General features: G+C 47.1%; 1 protein-coding gene across 1 annotated transcript in view; it reads right to left on the reverse strand.

Moving 5' to 3' along the window:
- Positions 1-12,837, reverse strand: part of LOC117000654 (schwannomin-interacting protein 1) — an 87,190-nt gene extending 74,353 nt beyond the window's left edge. Inside the window, exons 1-2 of the mRNA XM_033068515.2 lie at positions 12,750-12,837; positions 78-142 (exon numbers count right to left, since the gene is read on the reverse strand). Coding sequence (XP_032924406.1) covers positions 78-142; positions 12,750-12,758 — 74 coding nt within the window. The 5' untranslated portion in view covers positions 12,759-12,837. The remainder of the gene's footprint in view (positions 1-77; positions 143-12,749) is intronic.
- Between the last annotated feature and the right edge of the window lie 2,532 nt (positions 12,838-15,369).

Here is a 15,369-nt window from a genome sequence, read left to right on the forward strand (position 1 = left end):
CTCAGCAAAGGTTTCACACCTTGGAAGATTTATTTCACTCTCTCGTGGGTGAGATATTTTGGAAAAGGCACATTTACCTTTGGAGAGAGTCTTTGCCATCAGTGACCTGTTCCAGGGTGTGCTGGAGCCTCCTGAGCTCTTCCTGCAAGGAGAGAGAGAGAAAAAATTCATTATTTTTATGGGAAGTCCCTGGAGATTCCCTCTCAGCCTCAAGGCAAACCGAGTTTTGACCCCAAAAAAACCCCAACCCCTCAAGTGCCACCTATGAGATTTCAAACTTAGAAATCCATAATAATGACAAAAAAACTGATAACTTATTGATAATCCAGCACGAGGTTGAAAGGAAATATCAGAGCTACAAAAATAACACACAGAGTAAAAGAGGGAAGTTTTCTTTGCCATCTTTGATTCCAGAGATGGTCTTGGGGAGAGCTCCAGCCCCTGCTTCCAGAATTTTGTTTTGCAATCAAAACCCACCCAGGTTTAATGAAAAGATTTCCAGTTCCTGCTCCAGCAGCTCCAGTTTAGTGTGGCAGAGGTGGAGCTGGGAATCCCCACATCCATAATTCCACAGAAAAATCCATCCCTGGCATTCAGCACAGAGGTTTGGCTTTTTAAAAATGGAATTTTTTTGAGGCACAGCTCAGTTCAGAGATTTCCTTCTCCCACATTTTCCCTCTGGCAGTTTTTCCAGCCTCCTCCAGAGCTGGGAACAGTAATTTAGAATGTGAAAACAATTTGCAGTTGACTTTATCCATAGCTCAGGGTGCCAAAAGCTGCCTGACTTGCACAAATCACTGCTGCTGTTTGACATCATTCTCCATTAACCCCGGGGTGAGGACTGAGCAGAGAACAAAAAGCAAAATCCAAAATTGGTTGTGATGTTTTTGGCTATTCCCAATGAAACATGGCTGGGCAGTGCCTGTAAGAGCTGGGATTAAAAAAAAAAAAAAAACAAAACAGAAGTTGTGTCTCTGGAAGGGGCAGAGCCAAGTTTGGATCATTGGGCATAGGAAACCTGAGGAGCACATTCAGAACAACATGAAGGGATTTTCCTTGTCCTTAACGAGCTCATTCCATTTATCCATTAATAATTCTCCAGCCTGAGCACACCCAGCATCCTGGGGTTTGTTAATTTGATATTTTTCCATTTTTTTATTGGTTTAATTGCATGGCACACTTGAGTTTGGATTGCTTTGGAGAGGAATACGATTGGAACACAGGCAGAGTGAATTCCAGCATGGCAGGGAGGAAATCTCTCTTGACAGATCCATTTCTGAATTCCCAGGGGAGGAGATTTCCCCAGAAAAAGAAGGAAACTCTTTTTATAGCTCCTGAGCCTGTTAATTTTAGTGACAACAACAGAGGAGTGCTTGAAAACTGAAAGGAAATCTATTAATCCAATTTTCAGCTCTTCAGCATGGGGGGATGTCTGTGATTCTCACAAAAGAGGGATGAACTAGTTGGGAATCAGAGAGTAAAAATAACAATCCCATTTATTAAAAAATAACAATCCCATCTATTAAGAAAATAATTCCATCTATGAAAAAAACATTATTTCTACATTATTTTCTTCCTGGGATTTTAGGAGGAAACCTGAGGAGTCTGGGGGGTGGGGGACACTCAGGGGAGAGCTTGAAATCTCCACTCTCAGACTCTGAAATCTCCTCTCTTAGACACTGAAATCTCCTCTCCCAGATTCTGAAATCTCCTCTCTCAGATACTGAAATCTCCACTCTCAGATTCTGAAATCTCCTCTCTCAGTCACTGAAATCTCCTCTCTCAGACTGAAATCTCCACTCTCAGACTCTGAAATCTCCACTCTCAGTCACTGAAATCTCCTCTCTCAGTCACTGAAATCTCCTCTCTCAGACACTGAAATCTCCTCTCTCAGACACTGAAATCTCCTCTCTCAGACTCTGAAATCTCCTCTCTCAGACTCTGAAATCTCCTCTCTCAGTCACTGAAATCTCCACTCTCAGACACTGAAATCTCCTCTCAGACACTGAAATCTCCTCTCTCAGACTCTGAAATCTCCACTCTCAGACTCTGAAATCTCCTCTCTCAGATTCTGAAATCTCCTCTCTCAGACACTGAAATCTCCTCTCTCAGATGCTGAAATCTCTCTCAGTCACTGAAATCTCCTCTCTCAGACTCTGAAATCTCCACTCTCAGACACTGAAATCTCCACTCTCAGATTCTGAAATCTCCACTCTCAGACACTGAAATCTCCACTCTCAGATTCTGAAATCTCCACTCTCAGACACTGAAATCTCCTCTCTCAGATTCTGAAATCTCCTCTCTCAGACACTGAAATCTCCACTCTCAGACACTGAAATCTCCACCCTCAGACTCTGAAATCTCCACTCTCAGACACTGAAATCTCCTCTCTCAAATTCTGAAATCTCCTCTCTCAGACACTGAAATCTCCACTCTCAGTCACTGAAATCTCCTCTCTCAGACACTGAAATCTCCTCTCTCAGTCACTGAAATCTCCTCTCTCAGACTCTGAAATCTCCACTCTCAGACTCTGAAATCTCCACTCTCAGACACTGAAATCTCCACTCTGAGACACTGAAATCTCCACTCTCAGACACTGAAATCTCCTCTCTCAGACACTGAAATCTCCTCTCTCAGACTCTGAAATCTCCTCTCTCAGACACTGAAATCTCCTCTCTCAGATTCTGAAATCTCCTCTCTCAGACACTGAAATCTCCTCTCTCAGATTCTGAAATCTCCTCTCTCAGACACTGAAATCTCCTCTCTCAGACACTGAAATCTCCTCTCTCAGAGAAGGGTTTTGAGCTGGGATCTTAAATCCCATCCACTCCACCACCTGCCAGCAGGGACCCTTGAGAGCAGGGACACTTGAGAGCAGGGACATCCCAGAGCAGGGACACATCCCAGAGCAGGGACACATCCCAGGGCAGGGACATCCCAGACCAGGGACTCTTGCACAGCCTGGGATGTTCCTGCTGATCTGACACAGGGATTTGGGATGCACAGCACCCTTAAAATCAACCCAGAGCTAAAACAACAAACACTTTTCCCTTGGAGCAGAACCACAGCATCATTCCTGAGGTTTCTCAGCCCCTGAGTGTTCCCATTCCCATTCCCATTTCCATTTCCATTTCCATTTCCATTCCCATTCCCATTCCCATTCCTATTCCCATTCCCATTCCCACTCCCATTCCCATTCCCACAGCTGTGGGAAGTGCTGGGCATTGAGCACAGAGCAGGTTCTGCTTCAGGGCCTGGGGACAAAGGGCATCCCAGGAAAAGCTGAAATGCAAACAAAAAAATGCATCAGGGGAAGCCCTGAGATGGAAACTGGCCACATTCCATGTGGGAAAGCAAAGAGCTCCATTTGTATGAATAATTCACAAACAGCCTCAGACAAATGATCTCAGCTCTGGAAGGAAATGGGAAAACCTCTGGAGGCTGCAGCTCTTTTTATTCCTGCCTGGTTCCTGCTGAATGCTGTTTTCTCTGGGGTTATTTTTCACTCTTTAAAAAAAAATATCTATGGATATGTAAACTGTTAGCCTGGATGTTCAGAGAGCACAGCAGACCCCAGAGAAATATTTTCATTTTATATTCATCTCTGGCTGCTGAATTATTCATTGACAGGGATCACGCAATGGGGGAAAAATTAAAAATTGGCAAATTAGTTTTCATTTGTTGACCTTAATTATTTAGTGTTCTTCCCTTTTATTAGAGACAACACAGAGGGGGATTAGTCTTGTTCTGGCACTCTGAGTTTGCTCCCCAGACAGCTCACAAATGAGCATTGCTGTGGCTGCTTCTGTGGAAAATCCATGGGAATGTGACCCCAGCACTGAGATGTTGGGGCAGAGCTGGATTTCTGAATTCTAGAAAAAATTTGGATATTTTTTAACAGCACTTTATGAAAAAAAAGAGGCAGGTTGGGCTTTATTTGCAGATTTCACCCCAGTCACAGCATTAATGGAGATCCCTGAGCTCACCCAACATTCCCATCAGCCTCATTCTAATAAAGAAATATCCTGATATCCAAGGGCAGTGGGAATGAAATTGTCTCCAGAGCAATTTGGTTTGGATTTTGCAGCCTCACTGCCCTGCAGAATGAGAGGCAGAAGAAGTTAATCACAAATGCTGGAGGCAGACTAAAACTGAGCTTTGCTTCCCAGCTCTCCCTAATCTGCTGCTCAGCTCACAGCAGCTGCCAGGAGAACTCGTTCAACACCTCACCCCAATTTTCTTCCTTCTGATTTCAGTGCCTGCTCCATCCTGAAAAGCTGGAAAAGCTTTGATTCCCCCCAGCTTTTCTTCCCAGGCAGATACACAACTCCCAGCCTCAACTCTGATTTTTCTAGAGTGCTCTCCAACTGAAACCTGCCACTCATTCATATAAAAATGTATAAAATAATAACAAAATAGTGATTAAAACCCCACCTGGCTTTGTGGGAGTCCCCATCATGACCAAACGTTGCCTATTTCAAGTTTTTTAACAAGTTCTTGAGATAAAACTGCTCTTGGTGCTGAGAGCAAATAATTCCAGCTGAGCCTTTCCAGGGAAGTTGGATTCTTCAATCACAGAGCCAAAATCCTGCTTTTCTGCAGCAGGTCCTGCTCCACTGAATTTCTTTGCTGGGAAATGTGAAGGTGACCCCAGGACCTGCAGCATCCTCAGTTAATTCAGTCAGAGGGGCTCAGCTTTGAACGAACTGAATTAACCAATATTGGCTTGGTTGGGTTGTGGATTGAGGTTTTTGGTGACTCTGCAGAGGGAAGGAGCCTCTTCCCAGTCCCAGCTTCCTGCAAACACAGCCCTGGGAGGCTTTCAAAGACACATCCACCAGCACAGGAAATTAAAGGTCTCAGCTCCCAGACATCACAAGATCAGATCAAAAACCAAATCAAATCCCAGTGTTCACAAACAAAACCTGGGATGATGAAAGGAGGTCCTGGCCAGGGAAGGGAGGGAATTACATCAGCTTTGTTACCCTTCCAGGACCTTATCCAAACTAAACCAAAGTGCTGCATGATTATGCAGAGTCAAAAAAAAAACCCTTGAATGACTAGAACCCCCTGCTTTCTCTGTTTGCTCTCCCTGCAGCCTCTGCTTTGGGTTGCCAAGAAACTGAATCCAAATGTCAGAAAGAGCAGCAGCAAACCCTTCCTTTGGAATGGCTCCATCCTGCCTCCATCCCAGGGGCACGAGGGACAGGAGCTCATTGCACCAGAGCTTTGAACCTTTCTGCCATCCCAAAGCAAGGCAGAACCCTGTGCATCTCACTGATGAAATCTCCTCTTTTCCAGCTGCTTTCAGAGCACCTTCAATTTTCAAAGTGCACAGTGACACCACAGACCTTTCACAGCCGAGCCTGGGAGTGGAACATCCCAATTTTTGCCACAGGAACAACACACAAGCACAGCCAGGCTACACCGAGGTCACAGCAGTGAACTGCATCACTGAAAAGCAGCAGAAAAGGTCAGAGAGGCACAGGGAGTCCATCCCTGGGGATTGTGTGTGTGGAGGGAGAGGGGGAAGCTGGGAGGAGATGTTGTGGAAATGTTGCCCTGCAGATGCTGCTCCAGTGCTGTGCTGGAGCTCTGGCAGCTGCAGCGTTCACGGGAGGGATCTGTCACAATCTGGCTCTAAAAAAACCCAAATGTTGGTGCTGGGTGCTCTCCTGCTGCCTGTGGCTGGAGCTGGGAAAGGTCAGAGCACGGGAAAGGGTTCCCAGGGAGATCAGCTCTGCCTGGGGAGGGGAGGGAAGGGAAGGGCAGCTGGGTGATGCTCTGTGATCTCTGGGAGCAGAGCTCAGAGCTGGCAGTGTGCAGGGGGGCTCTGGCTGCTGGGGTGTTGGGGTGGATTTATTTGTCTGTGTTCCTGTCACAGGGAGCAATTCCATCCCTTCCATCCCTGTGCTGGGACACAAAGCTGGGATGGGGGATTTGGAAGCACATGGTTCTCCATCCCATGTGAACATAAAAACCACCCTAAAACACGAGCCCTAAACTTAGGGATTAAATCCAGGAGCATCAGTGAGCTCTTCCTTGTTGGAAAATCCATTTTTATGGACAGGAGAAACCACCACAAAACACCAAAGCACCAGCACTGCAAAGCTGTGCCATCCCCATCCGAGGAGCTCCTGAGAGCCAAACTCTCCTGCTGCAGAATTCCAGGATGGTTTGGGTTGGAAGGGATCATAAAACCCATCCCATTCCACCCAGGACACCTTCCCCTGTCCCAGGCTGCTCCCAGCCCTGTCCAGCCTGGCCTTGGACATTTCCAGTGATCCAGGAGCAGCCACAGCTGCTCTGGGAATTCCATCCCAGCCCTCCCCACCCTCCCAAAATCCCATCTACCACAACAGCTCCATGGAAAAAGGAAAAGCAGCTCAGCTATGAGGATGGTGAAAAAAAAACCAGCCCTGAAGTGTTTCTTCCTTCATCACACAAATAATTAGGAATACACTGGCTTGTGTGATGCTTTTTAAACAGGATCTCGTGCTGCTTGTGGGAACACAGTTCCATGGCAGCAGTTTATCCTGGGAAGTCAGCTCAGTGGGGTTACAGCGTGCCAAGCTGAAATGGGAACCATTTGTTTTGTGTCTGCATTGCAGCAGGAGCTGGCAGGGTTTTTATGGAGCATCCCTGACAGCCTCCAACTGTTATTGCTCCAAATTAAGGCTGTGCCTGTGGAGCTGATGGCAGTGCAGGCAGCCAGGGGTCTCTCCCAGCCCTGCCATCGTGCTCTGCATCCTTTGCAGGAGCAGAGAATAAAATCTGACAAAGCTTTCTGTAATTACTGCTCTGCTTCATGGGGTGTCACCACACGCTCCCTGCGCTGCTCTTGTGACAAAGAACACAAACTGAGCACAAACAGGGCTCAGGCCAGCAGGTTTTGTATCTGTCAGGGTGTGCAGAACCAAGCTCTGCCTTCCCCAGGAGTTCCACAGTCCTGACCCACCAACACTGATTTCTGGAGAGGGCTTTGCAGAGTTTGACCTGAGGACATCCTGGGGGCACAAGGAAAGGAAATTCCTGCTCATAAAGGGAGAGATTGCCCCAAAAATTCAGCCCAGGAGGGGATGTGTAACTCCAAGGTGCACATCCCTCCTGCCACAGGAGCTCTGGGACAGAAGGAGTCAACAGGTCTGCTGAGATGGAAAAGAAAGAATCCTGGAGTATCCAAAATAAAGAATCCTGGAGTATCCAAAATAAAGAATCCTGGAGTATCCCAAATAAAGAATCCTGGAGTATCCAAAATAAACAATCCTGGAGTATCCTCAGCAGGAAGGGACCACAGGGATGATCCAACCCAGCCCCTGCCCCAAAAATGCCAGCCTGGCCATCCCTGGGAGTGGTGTCCCAATGGGATGTGCCCAGCACCCTCTGGGGGAAGAACCTTTCCCTGATCTCAGCACCAGAGAGGCAGCAAATCCTGCATCCTTCAACCTCCCCAGCCTCCATTGTTACAGAAATATTCCATGTTGGATGGCTCCAGGACTGATCCTGTGCCCCAAAATTTCCAGGCCAGGTCTCTCAGCCCCCCTCTCACTGCTGATCCCTGCTCACCTCCAGCTCTGGGTGTTCCCCCTTCCCTTGGGCTCCTCCTTTCCCTTCTAACCTGCATTTTATCCATCTTGGCAAGGAATTCTTCCAGCTCCAAAGCAGCTTTGAACAGTTATTTTATCCCTGTATTCATCTGGCTCCTACAGAACAGCAGCTTTGCCACTGGACTGGAGAGGGGAATCAATTTTCTGGAAATATTTTGTTTTTATTCCCAATGATCCCTCATCCTTTGCCTTGCCCCGACAGATTTTTGCATGCAGAACTTTTTCCAGATGGCAGATTTGGTGCAGACAGCAATTTGCATAATTTAAATCTGCTCCCTGGCATGAATTACAGCACAACACAGCACAGGCTTTGATTTCCTGCTCCTCAGAGTGCCCAGGAATTGCAGGTGACTCTGGAAAACCCTGGCACATCCATGGCACAGGGAAGAGCTGGAATCAGAAATATTTCCTTATGGAAATGATAATTCCCAGGAGCTCCATTCCAGTGAACTCCAGCTCAGATTCTGCTCTGGATGAGAAGGTCAAGGAGAGCTCCTGGTGACAAAATTGGATTTTCCCACAAGGACAAACACAACTTTGGGGTGTTCCAAGAAGGTTGAAACAAATCCATGGTGAGTGAATCTCTTTTCCCTGACTTTCCAGTCCCCAGAAGTTGGGCTGAGATCCAGGATCCCTTCTTTGGGATTCCCAGCACAAACATTGACCCCAAATGTGTGTGCTCATTTGGGATTCAACCCCTCCCACAGGGCCCTCCTGCCAAAAGTGAATTATTGACCTTCCAGAGGCTCCAGTTTGTACCAAACCCACATTTCTGTCCCAAAACACACCCAGGAACAACTGAGAGATGGGAGCAAACACTGAATTGTTAGAACCCTAGTCACTAAAAATTTAAACTTTCTGTACTAACAAACATTAATCCCCAAAAAACCACTACATTAAACCTAAAACCATTAAAACCTTCCAAAATTAAATAATAAAACTGAAATTATAAATACATAGCTTAAATACAAATATAAAGCATCACATAATAAAAACCCTAAAGTTTAAACACTGGTTTAATTTTAATTGCACCCAATGTGGGCCTTTATTTTTAGGTGTTGGCAGAACTTTGGGATGAGGGGTTTGACACAATCAGCTGCTGGAATGGTGACAAAATAATCCTGAGAGGGGTTTACAGACACCTTCCTCATTTAGGCTGAGCCTAAACCCCACCAGCATTCCCAGATTCCTTCTCTCCCTTTGCAAGGGAACATTTTCTGACATTTTCCATCAGGATTCCAATCAATGCCTCTGTCCAATGGAAAATTCCTGCCAGGCACTGCTGGCCTCGCTGGGTTCCCCAGGGAGGGGAGGAGAGAGCTGGGATAAAAGCTTGGGATGTTTTGTGCACAGGGAAAACAACAGGAGATGATTTAAAATCACCCTCGAGTTCAGGCACCTGGACAAATGGAACTCTCCACACTTCTCATTCAGTTATTAGCACGGAAAAACCACTTTAAATACTTGGTAATTGAAGGAATTTAAAGGATTAGCAGGAAATTAATTAATAAAAAACCCTTGTCTGTGTCTTTCTGAAAGCAGCTGCTCCACATTGTTGTAAAACCACCAAGATGAACATTCTCCAACTGCTTTTTAATAAATGTAAATAATATTCCAGAGCAGGGACCAAGTGCCAGCAGCTGAGGGGTGGCTGAGCCATCCATGGCATGTAAATGAATTCCCTGCCTGGAAATCAGGATGTGGATGTGCAGCCTTCAGGAATTCAATGAGCCCAACCTGCACAGCTTGAAAGGAGCTCCCAAAAATCCCTTTGATTATTTCTGTGGGAAAAGCAGAGGAGCAGCAAGGGGGAAGAGTGGCAGGTGACACCAGGATTCAGTGAAACCTGACAGAAAATGCTGAATTTTGGTGAAACTGAGGGTAAATAAATTAATCATGAACAAGGGAAATGCAAAAAAAACACTTGGAGGGTGTAATTGGATTTACACACAAAACTAAAGGCAGCATTCCTGCAGCTGGGAGAGCAGATCCAGCTCCTTCAGTGCAATTATTAAAGTTGGGAAAGGCCTCAGGGGTTTTCCTGAACCCCACAGAACTGGGATTCCATCTCCCATTCCTAAGGGATGGGAGCTCCTCTCTGCTTTGCTCCCAGCCTGGATCACCCAGTGGGGTTCACTGGCCCAGCTCAGTGTTTGGTTCTCAAATTCCCATTTTCCCACAGTTTTCCTGCTCCCACTCTGGGGCCAGCTCTGTTCCCACTCCCTTGCCATCCCTGAAATGAGGGATTGTCCCAGTTCAATCTCCAGGTCTCAAATAAAAGAAGAGCTGAGAATTCCTTTTCCTCGTGGATATTTTCCCAGCTCTGCTTTTCCCCCAAACCACTCTTTAGACCTTTCAAAGGCTCTGACCCTGCTAAATAAAAATGTCCCCAGAGGAAGATCCTGCTGTAAACCTGGGATGAGCAGAGCTGCCCAAACTCCAGTTAAACCCCAACCAGGATCCTTGTTTCAGGAGACATTTCCATGTTTTCTCTGGGTTTTACTCTGTATTTACACCCTGTATTTGCTCATCCAGCCTGTTGGAGAGGAGTGAGCTGGAGCTCAGGTCCCAGTTCCTGATCTCAGGGGACAGCACAGAAATTTGGGACAGAACCTGGAGCTGTCCCTCTTCTCCTGCCCTGAATCCTGCTGCTCCAGGATGCTGCAATCAGGTTTTCCAGCTACAGAAAACATGGAATATTGGCCTTGCTGTGTTTTCCCAGCTGGAATCAGGACACAGCTCCCATGAAGCAGGGAAATTTCCCCTTCAGAGAGCTCATCCCAAGCAGTTTGTTGTTTATTTCTGTGGTTTTTTTGGCATCCAGGGAAATTGCTGGAAGTACAAACATTCCCTGGCATTTGATGTCTCCCTGTATTTCAGGTCTGTGAGCTTTGCACACAAAGCCAGGCTTTAGCCCTCGGGAACATCAAGAGTTTCCCTGGTTTTATTGGGATTCCAGGAACCCCCAAACTGCCAGAGCAGGAACCTGCAGGACTCTCATGACAAAAAAATTCGAGTTTTAAGAGATTTTAAGCAAAGAAAATATTCCAATTCTGTCTGTGCCTTGGAATACCCAGGGAAAACAGGGCACAAAAGTGTTGGACACAATTCCAGAGGTTTGACAGTGCTGCACTGGGAACATGAACTGAATCCCAGCACCTACAGCTCAGGGAAATTCTTCTGGATTTATTTTATTTATAAGACTCCTCTAGAGCTTCTCCAACCTTTTGGGAAGTTGAAGAAACCCAGCAAAGGGAATCCAAACAAATTCATCTCTGGGTGAGTGAGATATTCCTAATTCAGCCTTTTTGTCCCTGTGCAATTTAACAAATGAATTCCCATTGCCTGACAAGTTATCCTGGAAAACAGAGCAGCTCAGATTAATTCCAGCTCGGCAGAAATGAGAATTCAATATTTGCTGATTCCCAGCCTCCCACTCAGAGCTGTGCAGGATCCATCAATCCCAACGTGTTCAGCCTCCTCCTCCTGTGAGGAATGGGATGTGCAGGATGGATGCTCACCTGGGGCTCATCCCTGCCCTGGAATTCCTGAGGAAACATTCCCAGCTCCCTGCATTGCCTCCAGAGAGGCTTTCCCCATTTTATTTCCACCCTTTGGTGTTTATATCACCCCCATCCATCACATCCTGAGGGATTGCCTGGGAATGGGGTTTGGAAAACCCTCGTGGGATTTCTGTGCTCTGAGAATGATGTTTGGAAAAGCCTGGGAATGAGGTTTGGAAAAGGTGGGATTTCTGTGCTCTGGGAATGAACTTTGGAAAAGCCTCATGGGGTTTCTGTGTCCTTGGAATGGGGTTTGGAAAACCCTGGGAATGAGGTTTGGAAGACCCTCATGGGATTTCTGTGCCATGGGAATGATGTTTGGAAAAGCCTGGGAATGAGTTTTGGAAAAGGTGAAATTTCTGTGCTCTGGGAATGGGGTTTGGAAAAGCCTTGTGGGGTTTCTGTGCTCTGAGAATGAGGTTTGGAAACCCTGGGAATGAGGTTGGAAAACCCTGGGAATGAGGTTTGGAAAAGCCTCGTGGAGTTTCTGTGCCCTTGGAATGGGGTTTGGAAAATCCTCCAGAGGTGCCTGTGCCCACTGCGGAGGGGATGGAGTTTGAGATGGAGTTTGGATGGAATTTGGGATGGAATTTGGGATGGAATTTGGGATGGAAGGAGCCCTCTGGAAGCTGCTCCTGAGGGAATCTCCGCCTGGATGCCCAGCCCAGCCAGCCCTGCTCCAAGCGCTCCGGCAGGATGGCCAAAAATAAACAATCAATCCGGCAGCGAGGAATTATCTCAGCCCTCTGCCCACTGCCAGAGCCCCGATTGGTCCCGCAGCATTCCCGGGATGACTTCATCGGGATCAGCCCTGAGCCGGAGCTGTTCCGTGCCCACAAACAGATCCAGGAGCTCCCATCCATCCTGCTCCAGGTTTGGAGCCCAAATCCCTGCGGGATCCCGAACCCGGAGCCCCGGGATGTTCCCCAGGAAGCACAGCCGCGTTTTTATCCCCCCGGTAATGGCACGGCCAAAAGGAAAAAAGGCTGCGAAATGCAGGGAAATTCTGCTTCAGCAGCCCTGAGAATCCCTGAAAATCCTCAGGCATCTTTTCCAAGCGCTGCTCGGAATTTTTATCACCCGGAGATGATTCCCCCCCTTCCCCAGCACAGAACCCAGCCTTAAATCCCGGTAATAAACTCACGGCACGTCGGGAATCGCATCGCGCTCGCTCCAGGTAAAAGCGGCGGATCCCAGATTCCTTAGGGAATTCTGGAGACCCCACATCAGCTCCATCCCTTCCCTGAGCGATTCCCGGGGGAGCTGCTCCATCCCTCAGGGATTTCTGCAGGAATTCCATCCCGCAGGAATTCCATCCCGCGAATTCCATCCCGCAGAAATTCCTGCCGGAATTCCATCCCGCAGGGATTCCTACAGAAATTCCATCCCGCAGAAATTCCATCCCGCAGGAATTCCATACCGCGAATTCCATCCCTGAGCGATTCCTGCCGGAATTCCATCCCTGAGCGATTCCCGCAGGAATTCCATCCCTGAGCTATTCCTGCCGGAATTCCATCCCTGAGCGATTCCTGCCGGAATCCCATCCCTGAGCGATTCCTGCCGGAATCCCATCCCTTACCAGCCGCATGCTGAAGTTTCCCAGCAAAAGGAGGCAGGAACGCGGCTGCTCCCGGCGCTGCTCCCGTGGAATAGCAGGAGGGAGGGAAGCTGCGAGCCTGGAGTTGAGCTCACTCTAAAGGCACCGGGAAAAAACCTCCGAGAGGAGGAGGGAAAATGGGAAGAGCCAGAGAGGGAGCGAGCAGCCAGAGGCAGCGAGATGAGGAAGCGCAGGGATGGAGGGAAAGTTGGATTGATGGAATGATGGAATGATGGAATTCCGGAATTATGGAATTTTTGGAATTGTGGAATTATGGAATTCCAGGATTAGAGACGGCTTTGGGCATTTTTTGTACTTTCTTTTCTATATTTTATATTCTATTGTCTATCTTCTATCCTCTATCTTCTATCCTCTATATTCTATCCTCTATACTATATGTTATATCTTATATTTTATACCTTATATTTCATATATCTTATATCTTATGTCTTATATCTTATATCTTATATCCTATATCCTATATCTTATATCCTATATAATTTTATATCTTACATATTCTATTTTAAAGACTCTATTTCCATATTTTATTTTATAGATTCTGCTTTTTATATTCTGCTTTATATATTCTATATCCTATACTCTATATTCTATATTCCATATTCTATATCCTATACTCTATATTCTATATTCTACTTTATATATTCTATATTCTACATTCTATAATCTATGTTCTATCTTACAGATTCTATTTTACAAACTCTATTTTCTACGTTTTCTTTTATAGATTCTATTTTCTATTTTCTGTTTTCTGTTTTCTATTTTATATAAATTAACCCAGGTGTCAGCACAAACTCCAAGCAGCTCATTCCATCCTCGATGGAATTTTATTGCACACAATTCCAGTCCCAAATCTGTATCCAAGTGGATTCACTGGGGTTTATGATGCTCCTCAGGCACATCAACAAATCCTTAAGGGGTTTCCCCTAACATTGCCAAAAATCCATTTTCCAGAGGTAATTCCAAGGATTTTAAGCACGTGGTAAAGTGTCAGTGCCTGAGCCTAAACCTGTGCAGATTCCTGCTTTGGCAGGCAATAAAAGGAAAATAAATAATAATCCCAACTAGCAAGAATTGCCAATTTTTCTTAGGCCAGAAGTCTCTGAAAGGCTCAGACAAAAACCCTTGGTGCTCCCTCACCTCTCCAAACTCCACATTGCCATGGAATTATTTGGTGTCCTGAACTCCAGCTCCTCTCCAACTCCACGTTTCCATGGAATTATTTGGTGTCCTGAGCTCCCTCACCTCTCCAAACTCCACATTTCCATGAAATTATTTGATCTCCTGGGCTCCAGCTCCTCTCCCAACTCCACATTTCCATGGAATTACTCGATCTCCTGAGCTCCAGCCCCTCACCTCTCCAAACTCCACATTTCCATGGAATTATTTGATCTCTTGAGCTCTCTCATCTCTCCCAACTCCACGTTTCCATGGAATTATTTGGTGTCCTGAGCTCCCTCACCTCTTCCAACTCCACATTTCCCTGGAATTATTTGATCTCCTGGGCTCCAGCCCCTCTCCAACTCCACATTTCCCTGGAATTATTTGATCTCCTGAGCTCCAGCCCCTCTCACCTCTCCAACTCCACATTTCCATGGAATTATTTGATCTCCTGAACTCCAGCCCCTCTCCCTCACCTCTCCATGCAGGAAATCCCTCCCTGCCCTTCCCAGGAGCCTTCCCTGTGCTCCCAGGAGCTGATCCCACGGTGAGGGTTTGATGGAGGCCTTGGGCCAGCAGAGGGGAAGGGAGAGGAGCAGGAAGGACACGAAAGCCCTGGCTGGGAAAGCAGGATCTGGGAAAGCAGGATCTGGGAAAGCAGGGGCTGGGAAAGCAGGATCTGGGAAAGCAGGATCTGGGAAAGCAGGGGCTGGGAAAGCAGGGGCTGGGAAAGCAGGAGCTGGGAAAGCAGGATCTGGGAAAGCAGGATCTGGGAAAGCAGGGGCTGGGAAAGCAGGGGCTGGGAAAGCAGGGTTGGGAAAGCAGGGGCTGGGAAAGCAGGATCTGGGAAAGCAGGATCTGGGAAAGCAGGGGCTGGGAAAGCAGGGGCTGGGAAAGCAGGGTTGGGAAAGCAGGGGCTGGGAAAGCAGGATCTGGGAAAGCAGGATCTGGGAAAGCAGGATCTGGGAAAGCAGGGTTGGGAAAGCAGGGGCTGGGAAAGCAGGGGCTGGGAAAGCAGGATCTGGGAAAGCAGGATTTGGGAAAGCAGGATCTGGGAAAGCAGGATCTGGGAAAGCAGGGGCTGGGAAAGCAGGATTTGGGAAAGCAGGATCTGGGCACGTTCCTTCTGTCCCAGCTGCCTCATCCCCATGCATTCTGGAATAACAAGCACTCCCTGCCCAACCAGGAGATTTCAAAGCAGCCAAAATCCAGGAGCTCCTGCATTCCCAGAACTGCCTGGGAACCCTCTTGAGACCAGCCTTAAATGCAGGAATTAAATCAGGAATTAAATCAGGAATTAAATCCACGGAGAAAAAGGGATAATTTTCCTCACCCTACTAATTAGTGGGATCAGAGATTGCAACGAGAGCGCCCAGCCAGCCCCACACAGGCACAGATGGAATCCCAGCAGGCTGGGATGCTT

The sequence above is a fragment of the Catharus ustulatus genome, chromosome 10 (genome assembly GCF_009819885.2).
Source record: "Catharus ustulatus isolate bCatUst1 chromosome 10, bCatUst1.pri.v2, whole genome shotgun sequence".
NCBI lineage: Eukaryota > Metazoa > Chordata > Aves > Passeriformes > Turdidae > Catharus > Catharus ustulatus.